The sequence below is a fragment of the Equus asinus genome, chromosome 4 (assembly GCF_041296235.1).
Source record: "Equus asinus isolate D_3611 breed Donkey chromosome 4, EquAss-T2T_v2, whole genome shotgun sequence".
Lineage (NCBI taxonomy): Eukaryota > Metazoa > Chordata > Mammalia > Perissodactyla > Equidae > Equus > Equus asinus.
The window spans coordinates 95,920,554-95,938,925 of NC_091793.1; the positions used below are offsets into that span (position 1 = coordinate 95,920,554).

General features: G+C 33.1%; 1 protein-coding gene across 16 annotated transcripts in view; it reads left to right on the forward strand.

The window, feature by feature from the left end:
- The window catches only part of GALNT13 (polypeptide N-acetylgalactosaminyltransferase 13), a 470,593-nt gene extending 454,532 nt beyond the window's left edge, over nucleotides 1-16,061 (forward strand). For 9 of the 16 annotated variants that reach the window (XM_070507781.1, XM_070507790.1, XM_070507780.1 and 6 more), the window contains 2 exons: nucleotides 912-1,046; nucleotides 12,541-14,958. In XM_070507781.1, the coding sequence (XP_070363882.1) occupies nucleotides 912-1,046; nucleotides 12,541-12,681 (276 nt within the window). In that variant the 3' untranslated portion in view covers nucleotides 12,682-14,958. Of the gene's footprint in view, nucleotides 1-911; nucleotides 1,047-8,804; nucleotides 9,003-12,540 lie in introns of all 16 variants that reach the window. The other 7 variants (XM_070507775.1, XM_070507776.1, XM_070507787.1 and 4 more) reach the window with 2 other exon arrangements.
- Nucleotides 16,062-18,372: the final 2,311 nt, after the last annotated feature.

Consider the following 18,372-nt stretch of genomic DNA (forward strand, 5'->3'; position numbering starts at 1 on the left):
AGAAGTGATTTGTGGAGCTGACTTCCTCAGATTTCATCAGACTGCTTTGGGAAACAAAGAGATCCTGAGAGGACCTTCCTCCTTACACTACCTCTTGACATTACCAGGAAGAAATAAATACCCACAGAACCCTGAACCGTGCTTATCATGGCTAACAAAAGAAAACCACCTTTGTAATTATGTACTTAATAACCCTCATGAAACTTTAATAATCAATGTTATAAATAAATTATTCACACTGGGAACAAAATAATAGAGATTATTACAATATCAATTTGAATTCACTAATGAGTCTACAATCCACCTTGACATTTCTTGGATATTTTGAGAAGAATTGATGTAGTCAAGCTTAGCCAAAACCATATGAGAAAGTATAGAGCCTACCTTTAATGAGATCTCTAGAGAAGATAATTCTATAAGCTTCAGAAACCCACTGACAATATTTAATAAAATTTATGTAGTGTACTTATGTTATTGAATTAAAGATTTAAACTTCTTTATGAAAAACATGATTGTCTCGAGAGTCGGGGGTCATAAGTTGGGAGGAAAAAGGGCTGCCCTTTATTGAGCTCCATGTAATTTACAGACTTTATTTTATTGAACGTGTTGTGAGCATTATAAGGGAAGTATAGTGTGGAAACACAGTGCCAGCATATAATAAGCATTTAAAAATTTAGTTTGTTGAATTGAGGCTTCATCAAAATCTTATAAAACAGATGACAAGGTCCCTACTTTGCGGTTGAAGAAAAGGACTCGGAGAGATGACCTAGCTTTCTGGAGATCACACAGCAGAGATCATTTGAAAACATAAGTTTACATGATAGGAAATCTTCCACAGGTAAATCTGCTATACTGTGACTCTTTTGTTTTTAAGTAGATATCATTTTATTAGCTGAATTCTATATTTTCAGGTATTTTCTTATACTGCCGACAAAGAAATCCGAACAGATGACTTGTGCCTGGATGTTTCTAGACTCAATGGACCTGTAATCATGTTAAAATGCCATCATATGAGAGGAAATCAGTTATGGGAATATGATGCCGAGGTATAGTATTTTTCTTAATTCACTTATTTAATGCTTAAAGTCAAGTTATATATTTCAAATACATTTAAATCCTAAGCTATTTTTTTCTGCATTGGAATAGCTGTATTTTCAAGCATACATGCTGAGATCTGATAACATTAGGATGGTATATCATATAAATAGGTTTTTGCCAAACTGGTCCATTAATATAAAACATGTATGAGGAAAATAAAGTCATTTTTATGTGCGTAAAATTTATCACCATGTACGTGCTCAACATAAATTAGGTAAGGGGTAAGCTTTGCTTGTTTGAGAAGTATATATGAAGATGTGCATAGAGGACAATAGATTATTTTCATACTTTCAAATTTTAAATTTTACGCTGTTGTAATCTGTGATATATATGCTTTCAACTTAAAGGGAAAAAGGAAAAAGTTGACAAGGTTAGTATGAATGCTCTTTATAATAGTAAATACTCTGTAAGATAAACTAGTTAGGTATATAATCAGCTAAGTGGCATCTTCTCAACATAGCACATCTTCCTGATAGAAGAGAAGGAGAGAAAAACGATAAAATTACTATGGGGAATTTATAGCCAGGCAGTGTGTAAAAACCAGATCAACCATCAGATGGAGCTAATAAAAAAGAAATATTTTCCTCCGCGTAAGGAAGCTGCCTTGAAACAGCTTCATTTCATTCAGTTCTCTTTGCTTAGCAAAATGAATTGGTTGTGTTACATTTTCCACATTATTAAATTCTTGGTGGCTTATTTAAGATAAGAAATAAACTTTATTCTTACAAAATATATAATACAATAGAGGTAAATTAATTTCACAAATGCAGTGTTCTAGGCGAGCCTAAAATACTTTGCAAGAGTAACATTTTAAAAACCAATCCACAGAGTTGTTGGTATTATTCATATTTTAACAAGATCTTCTTTTTAAAAACTCTTTGAATCTCATTGTAATTTACACAATGTAGTTTCTTATGTGAAATATCAGGAAAACTTACTGAATTCTTATAGGATTTGAAACTGATTACATAGGATTAAAATTTGGCCCTAAAGTTTATACATTACCAAGCTCTTACCAAGACATGAAATAGTCTTTTCTGGAACATAATTAAGGACTAACACCCTGAATCCTTCCTATGTTCTATTCAGACTCTTTTGTCTTCTCAATACCTTATAACTTTGTCTGACCACCATTTTTTACTCTTCAACTATTACCATCACCACTCTTTATATTAAGCCTGAAGAAGTCATGTCCTCAAATAATACACGTGGGTAAACCTGGACCCTTAATCTGCTCCCTATCTCTTCTATGAGGAACAGTACAGATAAAAATGTACAAATAAAGGAGAGATCCTGCAAGTAATATTTTTTTAATAAAACTTTTTGTTATTGTTGTTGTTGCCCTTTAGTTTTCACTGGGAACCCGTGACTTTATTGGGCTTGTGCCAAAAATAAAGAAATCTAGCGTATTTATAATGAAAGGAGAATGAGTGTACATATTTTTGTAAGGTGAAGCAGTATTGTATTTCAAAATTCCACTTTTAATCTTTAAACTTTTCTATAATTTTTTGAGTGGAAAATAGCTTCATAGGCATAACTCAAATTCTTTTGTTTTTGAAATAAATATTGTTGGTAATTAGGCTTATATTTTTGTTCATATTCTTATCAGCCATTAGCAAGATTATTTAATAGTAAGGGACTTTGAAAAAAACGTGAAAAAAAATAGATAGCTTCACCTAAAATAAAGAAATAGTTTTTCAGATTTGCTATTTTGGATGACTAGTAGTTATTGCAGTATTTTTAGAGCATTATAGTATTTTGTGTCATGTAAACTTTGTTTCTAGAACACACACAAAAAAGCCACAGATATTGAGGAATGTTTATTTTTAAATAAATAATCCAATCATCCTAATAGTTATGTAATATAGATTAATTTATTCTCCTATGTGTTTATGTTTTGAAAATTAAATTGTGATGTTACACTTGTCTAAATTCAAAATTTCCAATCATAATGTAGATATTTTTGCCACATCTAAAAATGTATAAATCAAAATGTAGAGAAGTCATGTGAAAATAGAATAATTATAAGAATAATGCATTGCCTTTCTGGAAATTTCAGCTTTGAGACAATACTGATTTTATTTGTGAAGAAGTCAGAAAAAAGGAGATGATTTGTTTTAATGAAATTGAAATATAATATTTATTTTTATTACCTTTTCTTTAAGTTTCAGGTTTAGGATCACTTTAGTCTACAGAATAGAGCCAACCATTGCTACCCAAAGTGTGATTCTAGGACCAGTAACGTCACCTGGAAACTTGTTAGGAATGAGGAATCTGAGATACCACCCTAAACACACATAGATCAGAGTCTGTACTTTAACAAAATTCCCAGGTCACTCATGTACACATCGAAGTTTGAGAAGGACAGGTCTAGACAGTGGCCAAATATCCACTTATTTTCCTTAGTTTTTCTATACACTGTTGAAAAATATTGCAAAGTTATGGAAAGGTATAAGTACACTTGGGAGAATGTCAAGGTCCCCAGGAGGGATTGGGGAGGGAAAGTGAGCAGAAGAGTGAGAGGTGCTGAGATGGGAAAGAGGAGAAGCTGATGAGTAGCTCTAGTCTGCTCCTATTCCAACCAGTGGAAAGCAGACAAGTGCAGCTTGCTACCTCTTTAGTTCAGTTCTTTATCTGTTGCTATCAAGGGCAGATTTATTCCTCTTTGAGAAACCTCTGAGGTGGTGCGCTTTCAAAGCAGAATGAAACTTGGTGGGGTTTATAGAATTACAGAGCTGAAATTTACCTTAAAGTTCTCTTCTTTCAGCCTTTATCAGGACGAAACTAAAGCGCAAAGATCACATCGCGAGCCACAGAGACAGGATTTAGGTCCTAATACAGTAATGAAAGAAAGCTAGTTATCAGTACAATTGGGAATCTCACAGTGTGAACGGTTGAAATATTCCATCACCTTATTTCCTGTAGTCCTTTCAGTCTTAGAAAAACAAGTCATAAATAGGAGCAGAATTGTTGGAATATCCAGAGGAAAATTGAAACAGTATCGTAAAGTCTCAAAACATGCAGTCTCTCCAGCTGCACTGGTTTGTTTACTTCTTAGGTGGGGGAGGAGGGAAGAGAAAGGAATAAAGTTTATTGAGTGTCTATAATTTTATTTGTTTTCTCACGCAATTCTTAATGACAGTCCTATAAGATACTACTATTAAAATTTGTGTTCTTCACATTAGTGATCAGAAGCTCTAAGTGTTTCAGTGCCTTGTCTAGGTTTTTACACCCCAGCTTTCTGGCAATAAATCTAGCAATCTTTCCACTACACTATATTGCCTCTTGAAGTCAGTGAAAAACCAGAAAGAATTAGATGCTTTCAGTGATGATGATGTAATAAGCTAAATGGACAGTATTACAAATGAAAGAAATTATTAAATACTATTGTTTGTCATACCAAACTTTATTCACATAGAATTTCTCCTTTCCTTAATAATTGGAAAGACGTTCTGCAATAAATATTGTCTGTTTAGACAAACAGGCAATCATAAAACTATTTTGTCAGTATGTCTAATTGCTTATAAACTTTAGCTCTATATTCATTATGTATTAATTACTATCTAATTGCTTCTTTTTTTATTTGCATAAAACTAAGCATATGTTGATAATAAATACATATCTTTGGCCAACTTTGATTTGAAATATAGCTTCCTACTTTCTTGTAAATATTTCTTAAATAACACAACTGTGAATTTAATTTGGTATCACTTTATACCTGGCCAAACATGTTTGATTTGGGGGGCAACTGAGCATCGTTAGCAAAACTGCAAGATCCCCACCAGGTTTAAATCTCTTGAATAAATTACCTGAACACTTTGGTGCTATAAAAGCCCATTGCCACAGAGTTAAAACAAAAAGGAGCAATTTCATCTCACTGAGACATTTTAGAAATTATTTTTATAAAGGTCTGTCATCCATTCATTCTGTTTTATTCGAGTTTTCTTATATTCTGTTTTAACATTGCAATTGTGTTCCAATCCATTTGAAATTTACATTTTCCTGCAACAAGTGCACATAATCACATTTCTTTTTGAACATCTAGGCAACAACATACAGTGTGAGAATCTAATTTTAGAACAGAACACTTATCCTCAACAAACACTATGTAACAAAGAAAAAAAAAGAGAGCAAAAGATGATGCTAAAAATAAGTCTTGTTTTTCACGTGACTGAGCAAATTGACTGAGAAAATACTTGTTAGGAATTTGTTATTCATCTGTATCAAATGTTTCCCACAGTCACAATATAAGGAATTTTTGTCAGTAGGTAAAATATGTTGGATTGATATTTACTGAAATCACAGAAGCTTATATTTAGACTTTACTTAATACCTCCTCTTTTATTTACCTTTATCAGAAAGCAGGTAAATGGGAATATAATTTCAAGGTAAGTGATCTATAACCGGCAACCCAGCCATTTCCCTGTGTAGCATTCCTAATAAAAACAGTGGCTCCATTTACCTTTGAAGGCTGTGTATATCAGAGTAGTAAAACCTTTCCATGTTCCTATCGCCCCATAGCTGTGATTTCTTATGTAGAATCAGTTAGTGACTGGGACTTTCAATAGTTTAGTACTGCATTTTTAGTTCTCGTTTGTTAAACATTTACACTTTCTTAAGAAGACTCACACTCTATTCTAATGAATGCACAGATCGCCTTGTCAGGAAATCTTCTTAATATTTGGAATAACAACTTTATTATATTAATTTTTAAATAATTGTTATTCTGTACTTGATCAATAGGGGAAACCCTATTGCCTTTATCATTAAATTAAATATCTGTAACAGTCTAAATTTATTCTTTGTTTATCATCATATATAATAATCAACTGGGTTTCATTTTAAACTTTTAGTATGGCATCTTTTAAACTGAGACCTACATGTGTGATTGGTTCTTCAATCAATCATAGTCGCTTCTATTTGTTCATTAAAATGTCAAGTTTTTTACTTAGTGCTTTTTAAAGGTACAAAGGTATGATCTAATTTTATGATTTTATTTTGTCAGCAAAGTTGTTTCCCTAGCCTGATTCCGGTTGGCTGTCAGTAGTAACTGTATCTTCCCAAGGGTGGACTTAGGAAGGCTCTGTAACACATCTTGTCTTAGCAAAACATACAAATACGTTTAAAGGCAGGAATTATTAATTTTTTTCTTATGCATCTTAAAATAGTGTGATTAAAATTTTATAAATCCCAGGAAATTCTAATGCTTTAAACTTCAGAGGAGAACAATTAAGTAATGCTGTTATAAACAAAAACCAGTACTACCTTAGGGTTCATATTACCCTGTTTTCTAGTCAATATTTTAAATAAAGCTCTAGGAGAAGATATTTGGCCGTATGATGCATATCAGTCTACAGGTCACATGGCCTTCAAAATTGAGTTAACATGACGGTTTCCTAAAGTTGTGAGAGGCATTTGCAACAAATATGACAAAGGGCTCATATGCATCAGAAAGAGCATTTAAAAGAAAAAAATGTACACCCAATATAAAATATGCAAGGTCTTGAATAAACAGCCTCGGAGAAATATAAATAGCCAAAGAAAATGAAATTTAAAAGTTAATTTAAATAACTATCAAAAATACATAAATAAAAAATTATTTCATGTGTGTTCTTTTATCCATTTATTTATTTATCCTGTCAGTATGTCAATACATGTTTTTAATGCCAACACACAGTACTGGTGTAGATGCAGGAAAACTGACATTCATACAGTATTCTGGCGTATCATAAGCACAAGAAATGTTAGCTGAGACTGCTATTATTACAAAATAATTATTATAGTTTTTTTTAAACTTTGCTAATGTATTAAAATGCTCATATCTTTTGACCTTGTGATTTCACTTCTAAGAATTATTTCTAAAGAAACAATATAGATGTGGAGAGAGATGTTCAGAGATGTTTACCACAACATTATTTATAACTCCAAACTGGAAAGACATTCCCCCCAAATAGAAAAATTAAATGACTTTTGGCAAATCTACTTGTATAAATTGTTTACTTAAGATGTTTTTAGATTATTTTAATGATAAGAGGGATGCCCGCAATGCAAATAGAAGGATATTTCATTAGCTGACCTCAATTACATAAATTTGCATGTGATAAAAATTACTAGAAAACACATCAAATATTAATAGTTGGTATCTTCTCGACAGAGTACCAGAAAAAATAAACTATACATTTTTTTAAACGAATGAAATTAACAAACGCTTTTGTGGATTTTTTAAAATGAAAATTAATTTTTATCTCAATGAGGTTACTTGAGATTTCTAATTTTTTTCTGGTTCATGACTTTTTAGAAATACCTGGAGTGAAAGTTCTTTGAATGTGTTTCATGGTCATTCATGTGATAAACAAGTTGAGGTAAAATTTTACAAATGTATTTTTAATGGAAATTTTTATACTGTATTCATGTTCTGGAGTTACATTTCCTGAGCATAAGGAAAATCAAGTTTTGTTTTTATTTTAAACCAAGGAAAACTGTACAATTTATTTTCCTTTATAATGACACATGGAATTCACAATCCTTAACACTGGGATCTTTGATGTTAACATGACATTTACTAAGAAAATTTTATTGCAAAAAGAAAAATCACTGAGGGCAAAGGATAATCAAGCCTAGAAATTTTAAACAATATAGATAGGAAATTCAAGTTTGGTTTTAAAAAAAAACCCTAAACTAGTCTTCTTAATAAATCAAACTATATAGTGAACAGTATCAATTTACAAATAAAATGTATTATATATGACGTTACCTTTCCTATCTTATAAATGATTCCTCTACCATTTTACTGTAGAAAGTAAGTCCTTGAAATGGAAAATCCAATGATTTGTGTCCATTAAGCTGCCCGAGAGATGTAGGTGAATTTTATCAGAATTTATTTTCCTCATTGGCTTTCTACTAAGTGTTTCAATCAATAAACTTATACAATGCCTCCTGTGGGCAGGCACTGGGTTGATGATGTAGGTAGTCATGGTCCTTGGCCTTCCTGGAGCTTATGTTCCTGCAGAGGAAATAGATGGAAAATAAGAAACAGACGAATAAATAAATTACAAATTGCGTTTGGAGAATTAGCTCAAATTAAGAGACCAAATAGAGTTGATCTTTGTCTTTCTCCTCCCTTCACTAACTTTCTAATTGACATTTACGTGAATGTGGCAAGCATATGTGAAACACTTTTAACACCACTAGGTTAGCCTTGTGGAAACAATTTGAGTACCATACTGTAGAAAGTAAAGCAAAGCTTTAAAGCTAAATTATTCCTGAGACTCTTCACCAGCATCCACTCAAGTTTAGGGCAAAGGAATGAGGAGGCCAAAGACCGTAATTGGAAACTCTCTGAACTAACTATGATTTTGAATATCTGCTCACAAAATAACTCATTTAGCACTGAAAGTATGTTATTATTAGGATGAACACTGAGAATATAACCTTCTCTATTCAAAATAAACTTTTGCCCAAAATGTTTTATCATCTGATCTAGGCTTTTCTCCATATTCTCAGTCTTATCTTCATTTACTCCTCCTGAATACAGCTGATATTAGAGCCATCTAAAAGGATGCAGCTCACAGCTCCATGGATACAATTATTGTGACGTGTAGCTCCCATCCTTATCCAGTAGAAATTGTATGTTGCCGAGAATGATTGATTGATTACTGCCTTTGTACTTGATTTTGTCATTATTCATTATTTTCTTTGTCAAACAGACCCACACTCTTCTTCACTTAATCACCCAGTCCTGTCTCTCTGTAAGCAAAGTAGCTGATGGCTCCCAACAGCCCACTGTGGAAATATGTAATGATAGCCCTTGGCAGAAATGGCTACTAAGAAACTATACAAGAATGGAAGTTTTTAGGAATATTTTTAAGAATCCTACTGATTATATTCTCAAATAATTTTTGGAGGTTTGTGTTATAGACTTTATTAAATTTATTTTAGATTTTTGTTATATTCTGTTATTGAAATCTAGAAATTTCTTTAAAATGTGGTTAAGAAAAATCTTGATGTGCTATTTCTCCATGGAATTATTTTTCTGTCTTTCACCTCTTAGCTGCTAATTAATTTGCATACTGCATATATTAAGTAGTGTTTAGTCTATTATTAATTAATAGGTATTTTCCAGTTTTTTCTTTATTTCAAATATATATATGCATAAATATAATTGAAGGCATACATTATGACATTTTAGCTCTTTTTTAGGCTAACTATAGCCATGTCTCTATAACAATAGATTTTGCATTAGAGCTGAAAATAAATCAATAAAAACTAACATAACCAAAAATGGATTGCTTTTGGAACATTGAAATATTTAATTTTGTTAATTTTTACTCAGATACTTTGGTTGTGTGCAGATATGGCATATCCTTTCTGGAATTTATTATTTTAACCTGAAACTTTATGCAAGTGCATTATTGAAAGCTAAGATGTAATTTTTAATAACTTTATGAAATAAATTGTTTTTAAACATTTCTTTGTGGTTGGTTAAGTGATATAATTATAATAATAAATGCTTTTTAAAAATTGTACCATTTATCTCTCACTTGTATGATTTATGAATATCTTCTTAGTAAGCAATAAAATGAATCATCATTCATTTCAAGTAAAAAAACTGGTATGGAATTGTTGTGAAGAGTACAAATAAGAACGTGTCCTCGTTCTTGATCTTAAGGGACTCGTTGTCCTCTAAATGATATTCAATTGTCCAATACCTTGCTATAAGAACACATGGGCAGTTAGGGACTTATTCTGGTTCAGATGAACCAGTTAAAAGTTGTTAGTAGAGGACACAATTGAGCTTGGAATGCTTGTGACAAGGCTTGGAATGGAGGTCTGGAGAGGAAAAGAGAGAAGGGGTGTTGTTTAGCTTAGAAATACATTGAAGGGCATGCCAAACATGCTGGAAAAGTCTGGACCTTTTGCACAAATAGCACTTGTGTACAAGGCAACATAAGTATATTATCTTAGTTTGTTTTCAAAGTAACCATACCCGATAGGTGCAATGACCAATAAGGGATCTTCTCAGACTTGACATTTCTTCTTACAAGTCTGCTTACAGGATTCTAGGGCAGAAACCACAACTTGATTCTCTCAGCAGAATTTGCGGCATTCCCTCAGCAGTTCATACAGACTGTGGGAGCTGGCTTCGCCAGAGGTGATAGCCCTGTGCAAGGGGATGAGAGCCATGTCACCTGGAAACCTTCCTGGCTTAATAGCCTCTTGCTTCACAGGAAGCAATATCTCTGTAACAACTCCATAGGCATAGCTCCAAGTAACCCAATGGAAGGTGCAAAATTCTAAGTCTTTGCACTTAAAGAAGCCCACAATTTGTGTTCCTATCAGCTATTAACGTTGCAGTTTATCAGATGGACATGCAGTTTATCAATCAGAGGTCATTTTTACCATAAGCAATGTTGCCTAGAAACATAACCCTTTTACCCTTGTCAGGTTGCTGTGGGATCGCAGTTAGATAGTCGACTGCCGGTCAGATTTTTTAAGCAGAAGTAGAAAGGGCATTTTAAGTATTCGTCAGTATAACTAAGCATTTTCTGACAAAGACTCTGATTCCTCAGAATGATTTGGTAGCTTGCCCAAGTTTTCACGGTTAGTAAATGGGGAAGCAGGAATTCATATTTAGGGCTCTCTGACCCTAAAATATCTGTGTTTCTACTGTACTATATTAAAAAGGAGAGTTTTTTGGTTGGTTGGTTGTTATCTTTACAGCAGTAGCTTTTGACTTAATTCCTCCAAAGAAAATATTTAAGCATTTTTTTAGAAAGAACAATATTTACTAATATTTCTTAAATTATCATTATTTACGTAGTTGAAAACACATATTCAATCTTATCCTTAAAGTCATATACATTTTTTAAAAAAGAGTCTAATAGAAGCATCAAGGGTAAGTGGCTTTTTTGAAAAAGGACATACATACGCAAAGGACTTCAAGTACGTAACAAAAATGAGGAATATTTTGTTGATTTTAACTAGAACTTTCTAGAAAAATGTTTGATTTTTTGTATCTTTCAAACTGGCTGTTGGTTCATAAGCCAACAACATAATTTCTGGCATCATAAGCATAAATCAACTATCTTCTTGCCTGTTGCTGGCTATTTTTTCTTTTCTTCATTTTTAATATAAATAGCTTGATACAACAAAGGCCTCAATCTTGAAATCTCCTTCACATCTAAGAGCCTTGCTCTTTTACTTCCTGCTTGCTGTCTATTAGGCATCCCCCACCATTTTCTGCTCCATCTTTTCTCAGGATAATGCAGTCCAGGGTGTTTGCAGTCCTGATCCAAACAAATTACCATTGTCTAGACAGTGTTTCTCCACCATTTTTTTTGCATGCCCCTTGTATTTTTTATCATACAACTTCCAATGTAATATCAAGAGCCAAAAAAAATAAAAATAAAAAGATCTATCTACCTTTAGTTTTGGTAATATGCAGCAAAAGTACATGGCATACTTTTTCAAGATATATCTGCAAGTCACCTTCCATACATTCAAACACTCCTCTTCTGGTTGGGGAGTTTGTCGTATAGTATGGTTCTAGGCATTGTCCATGAAACTGAATAGAAATGTATATAATTAGTGTGCATCAATTAGTATGCATAAAGCATATGGGCTTAAAATGTATATCTGAAAAGTCCAAAAAATACGATCTCAAAATGTAAATGTGAACTGCAAAGAGAAGACATGTAATGATTGGTGAACATGATGCATTTATTGGAATTACATTTCAACATTTGGGTACTGAGAGGATGCTTATTAATGAATACTGTTATCATGAAGAAAATAAAATATAGATACTTAAAAGTAAATGAGCATCACATCTCTATTTTTATTTGATATTGATATTTTTTAAGATCCTTAAAAATGCAAACCAAAATATGGTGAGCATACTATCCAGTAAGACAGATCTTTGCTGCTGTGATAATCACTCTTCTATGGTGACTGTCTCACAGTCAAAGATGCTATGGCTTGTTTAGTATTTTGAAATGGGAACATCTCTGGTGGTTTTGTTCATTTGGGTCACAGCTGTGACATCTCTTTGCATGTTTACCAAATGATTAATGAATAACACATGCCTAAGAAAACTAAGCTTTTGTGAAAGCTTGTTAATATTTGCAGCCCTCCACTGAACTCAGAGCTAACAAATGGGCTTTTTGCAAAGGAGCCTGAATTCTTGGCAATGCACGATAAATGACAGCCGATTTCTTTAACCATCTGCAAATAAAGGTGTATTCGACAATGATGAAACCATAACAGTGAAAATTGTATAATAATTAATTCAGAGCCACCTGTGCACATTTCCTTTCACAAACATATGACTGTGTTTACAGTAAAAAAAAATCATAAATGATTTTGTAAGAGCAAATGTAATCTGATGTGCTTATGAAGTTAAAGGTAAAATATATTGCACTGATTATTGGTTATCTTTTACAGAGACTCACGCTGAGACATGTTAACAGTAACCAATGTCTTGATGAACCTTCTGAAGACGACAAAATGGTGCCCACCATGCAGGACTGTAGTGGAAGCAGATCCCAACAATGGCTGCTAAGGAACATGACTTTGGGGGCATGAAGACCATTTCCCCCAAATCATGAAAGTGTCTACACTTTTGTTTTTCCATTATTTCAGCTAGGGAAAAATATTAACTTTGCTGAATTGAAAGTTTTAAAATCCTTTTAGTATTCTAAAACACAGTTGTTTATAATTCATTTTTAGGAATGTTTGCTTATTTCCCTACTAAAATTTGTATCTGATCAAAAAGCACATAAGAAATATAAATAACAGCAAACTGTTATTAAACATCGGAACAACTTAAAAAACAAATTGTGTTTGCTTTTAAAAACAATCTTTATTCCCTCACATCACAGGATTTATTGGGGGGTTATTTTTATTTTTCTTGTCATAGTTGTTGAAAGAGAGACAATGTAAATGCCTTATAAAATATCTTCATTATGAAATATCAGTTGTTTTATAAACTCACTCTGTATCTACTGGACTTTCATGGAAACATGTTCAATATCTATGTCAACAGCAAGACCACACACTGAATTATTTCTGAGCAATCAATTCATCGTACCAAGTTTTGTACCAGGAAAAAAATTAAATTGGATAATGATTTATTATAGAGTTCTTATAAAAAGCATCACATTTAAACAAAAAAAAAGAGGAGGAGAATTTGAAAATTCAATTTAAAGTACATGAAATCAAGAAACTAGCTGAACATTGCAAGGAGCAAGAAGAAGCTACAATTGAATCATTTTAAAAGATATTCCGTTTGGGTTGCAGTCACTCCTAATACAGGTTGAGTGTAAATCATCTTAGTCCCAGAGTTGACATCAGAAACTCAGTCCTTACCCACTCGCTTTGTCTCATGTAAACTATACAGCCTTCACTATAGAGACTGTAACGTGTTGCTTATGCTGTACAGAATTGTAGGTGAAGGGTGAAGTTTTAGCCCTAATTTTTAGGGTTTTTTTGCATTTAAAGATTTCAGTTAGATCAGTTACCATTTTAATTTTATATTTTAAAAAATAATGCGTTAGTATCAGAATTTCATTGCTGTGTTAGACTATCTAAAGTTTTCATCACTAGGGGAAAGAACTCAATACACATCCATTAAACTTCTATTTTGATTAAACTCCTAGATAGAATTCGCCATAAATTGTGACTCACAGAACACAATCAGAATTAGGCTAGCTTCACATGTTCTTCCTCCATCTTAAAATCCTTTGTGTTCAAAATAGATGAGCAAAAAACATGAAAAGGAAGAAAAATCTACTAGCGAGATTTGTGCTAATAAATTTTAGTGTTTGGCACCATTTAAAATGTCCATAAAGCTGCTCTACGTATGTATTTTATTCATTATAAATGGACCCAGCAGCTAAGAGAATTTGGGGGAAAAATAGAAGAAGCATCCTGTAGAGTAGAAGATGCCACGTCTTCCCTCTCATCTTTTCTTAAAAACCTCCGACAGAAAATGTTAGTTCAGCTACAGGACAACTCCTTCTCCCTCTCTCTGTCTCTCTGTCTATCTCTCTCTCTCTCTCTGTCTCTGTCTCACTCTCTCTCTCTCACACGCGCGCGCGCACACACACACACACACACACACACACACTGCTTTATAATGAAAAGGAGGACACTTTCTGAAGGCCAGTAATATCTTGTGTGACTTTCCCAGCTAGCATTCCTTCCTTTTGGCATTATACTGGTACAACTCTAAGGATGAGTTCTACAACCTGGAGCACTTTCATTTACTCCTTAAAGTATAGACGTCCCTCACCTCAAGGTCTCTGGGAATCCTTGACTCTCTTAAAATTATAAGCAAAGGTTTGATTGTCGGGCATTTTTTTCTGGGGGGAGAATTCAGTGCTTAAAGCAAACTTCTGAGGAAACTGTGACTCCCAAGAGCTATGAACCACTGCTTTAAATCGATAGTGGCCTCACAACTCAACTGAGGTCTGACTTAACAATCCCATTTTCCGTTTTCACTGTCTTTTTTTCCCCTTTTCCTGACTAAAATATGGTAGAATGTCCCTGCAAAGCATTTTTCCTTAAACTTAAAAAGCTTAAAGACTCAATCAAGGACTCAGACAATCTGTTCCAGTTATTATGGATCTGTCAATCAAAATGCATGTGTTATCTAGCAAATAGTCAACGACAAATTTTTTGAAAGTACAGCTACTCTATCAAAACTGAATTTGACACATTTCAACAGCATTTTAAATATTTGAAATTTCATTATGGTCATAAGCAAAAATACAGGAAAAATGAAAACTGCATGAATTTCATGCCAGAGGAGAATTTTCAAAGAATCCTCAGATGGTTTAAGCACATGCTGTTAGAGTATCTAACAAACAAAAAATGACATAAAATATCAAAAAGCTAGAAATTAGTTTTTTTCAAAAATATTTATTGTATTTAGTACAGAAAATTAGAATCCTGATTGAATTTGCAATGCACTCATATCTTCCTTGTCTATGGAACTAGACTAATAGATATTTCAAATGACTTTACACTTCCTCTTCTGAGGTCTTCCCCATTGCAGTTAATGCCAACTCCAACCTTCCAGATGCTGAGATCAAAAGCCCAGAGTTACTTTTAACTTTGCTTTTTCTCTCTCAACTTTTGTCTAATCCATCAGCAAATTCCCTTGATGCTATATTGAAATATAAGCAGAAACCAACAACTTACCACCACATCCACTGTAACCTTTTTCTTTGCAATATGCATATAATTTGGTTCCCTAGTTTGCCAGCCTTTCCTCCAATAGTCTTTTCTCGATACAAGAGCCATAGTGATTCTCTTAAACATAAATTTGACTGTGTCACTTCTCTGTTCACAACCTTCCAATGACTTCTCGTGTCTCTCCAACCTAACTTCTTACAGTGGTCTTCAAGGTCCTTGATGAATGACACCCCTCTACTCTTGTGCATACGCACACACATAAGCACATGTTTCTGATTACGCGTCATACCATTCTGCCCCTTACTTATTTTATTCTGGCTTCCAAGCAAGTTTCTGTCTTGGTGTTTTGTTCCCTCTGCCCCACAGAGGTCTCTCACTCGCTTTCTTTAGATTTCTGTTCAACTATTATCTCGTCAGTAAGGCAAAGCCTTCTCCCTCCTGCCCTCACTATCTCCTGTACATTCTCTGACAAACTATAAATTTTCTTCCTTATTTTTTATCTACCCTTCCACCTCCCTACCCGCCAACATCCCCATCACACGCCTTAGAATATAAGCCCCATAACTGCCGGGACTTTGCCAGTTTTGTTCACTGTGGTATCCCCAGTACCTGTTAGAGTTCTTGGCACAGAGTAAGCATTCTTTAAATATTTCTTAAATTAATGAACTGAAAAATATGTGTTATAGTTGCTAAGTGCTACTGTATCATATCCCTTTTTTTGCACATTATTTTAAATTTTAAAATAAAGTTTAGTCATATATTTAGACAGGATTTACATAACTTTCTCGCTAAATGATAATTTTCTTCCTAATTTCTTCACATTAAAATATGGACTATATTTTTTCTCTGTGATAAAATATCCTGCCTTATGGAAATGAAATATGACATTTTATAAACATGCTGCTATATTATATAAGTTGCTTTATTAAGATAAACATTATTTTTATTTTTTGGTTATGTTCAATGGCTACCTGAAGGTGTAAGATTTTTACTTTTAGAGGGAGATGTATCATTTTCTTAAAAATCATAGTGTATTTCATGGTTCCATAGAAGCTATTACTAAGTTTATTTTCTAAGTGCAAGTATATGAACAAAACACAATTGTAGAAACTTTGAAAGGACTTTACAGATGATCTATGTTTAGTTTCTCTGTTTATAGATAATAAGGCTGAGACCCAGATATGTAATGTGGTTTCCCCAAGGATCACATAGCTATTATTAGTGTTGCCAGGACTCATCATTGTTAATATAACCTAATACTGTCTTCAATTCTAAAGTACTCAAAAATAAAATAGGAAGGGCACAATAATGAGGAAAATGTCTTCATTAAACATTTTGTGATAAGTACATTGATTCTTTAGAGACCTATAACTTCTCACTACCTTTCATACTTAAATAAGATTAGCTCTATGAACTACTACCACAGGCGATAAATAAAGACCTGCAGCAGAAATAAAGAAATTAACAGGAAATAGCATAGTTACAAAACATCCTGGCATTATTGGGCAAAGTGGGTTTCAGGGAAGCAAAGCCTCTTCAGCAGTAACTAATGGAACATACTCTCCACTCACTTCCGTTTTCCTTATAATGATATTCAAGTTAAAAGATTGGCCTACAGCTTGCACAGAGAATTAGACCAGCTAGTACTGTGAACATTGGGCAGGTTCTAGGTTATGCAGCTTCAAAGACTGCCGGGTAATCAGCAGAGATTTCTAGGCTTCCCAGGGGAGCTCTGTAGGTTCTAGTAAACACAACCCTTAAATTCAGTTTTGCTATGGTGTTTAGAAACAGCCTAATAAATAAAAAGAAAAAAAAAAGTAAAGGGAGAGACAGAAAAAATAACTACAACAATAAAACAACAGAAACAATTTTAGCTTTTTTTGTTTGTTTGGTGGGAAGTTGAGAGCATAGCACAAATTGGTGCAGTGAAGGTCAAAATATTGATTCCCCCCTATGTTGTTTTCACCACTTGAGAAATGATGATCATATCTAATCACAACCATTTTACTTACATCTCATTTATAGATGCTCAATCTAATATTACAGGAGGCAAAATGTGTATGCATTCTTAAATTATAAAGGATGCTAATTTGACAAATACAAAGAATTTTACAAATTCAAGATCTTGATGGATGTGTCATCATCCACAAGCTGTCTTTCTGCATAGCTGATAACTGCAAACTTGAATAAATTTCCAGTTCACTTGGGCAGCAAAAATTCAGTTAAGCCTTAAGGCAACTTATAGTTCAAGATTCAGCCACTACTGACCATTTTTTCCCATTTTTCTCCAATATGTCAAATATGGAATAGAAAACACAGCCGCTCTTCTATACAGCACATGAACTCATCTGGTGTGACTACACCATGTTCAAACTGCTATTAAGTATAAGCTACTGTATGACTTTAAGGTGTTGAATGAACACCAGCAATGTGTTTTAAATAGTTTGTGTAAATTTGTGTCCAACTTTTGTTTTATATTGTTCAATAAATTCTGAAGGCAATTTTCATTGTATTTGTTTAAAAAAATCCCTCTGAAATACTAGTGATGCAGGGCAGCTCTTTTGTTAACTGTCTTTTGAGATAAAGACCACTTCTATGATATTTATGTCCTCATTATATAAAGTTATCATTTTGCTTTTGTTTTTAGCTAGGGAGAAAAAAATCACTTAATATTCTGTTTTTAATGAGTTAGGATGAGGATGGGAAATTAGATGATTAAGGCTATATCTATGACAGTTAAAAAATGAGATTTTCATCATGCATTTAATTTGGTAAAAGAATGAATGTAAGCTGCTGCCTGGTTTCAGTTGTATTTTCAGCTAAAAATAGCACAAACGGAAAAAAAAGGACTTGATGATTATATGAATTTTTTTTGCAGGAGCTTTTGTTTTTTTGGTCAGTGTAGCAACAGCTAATGAGAAATTATTCAAAAATGTTTTAGTTATATGCTTGGCACACAGTTCTTTAACATTTATAAAAGTAGATTGTGCATAAAGAATTACACATTTTAAATATTGTAAGCATTACTAAATGGTGTAATTGTCCTTTTGCTATAAATTTAAATATTTATACATTTTT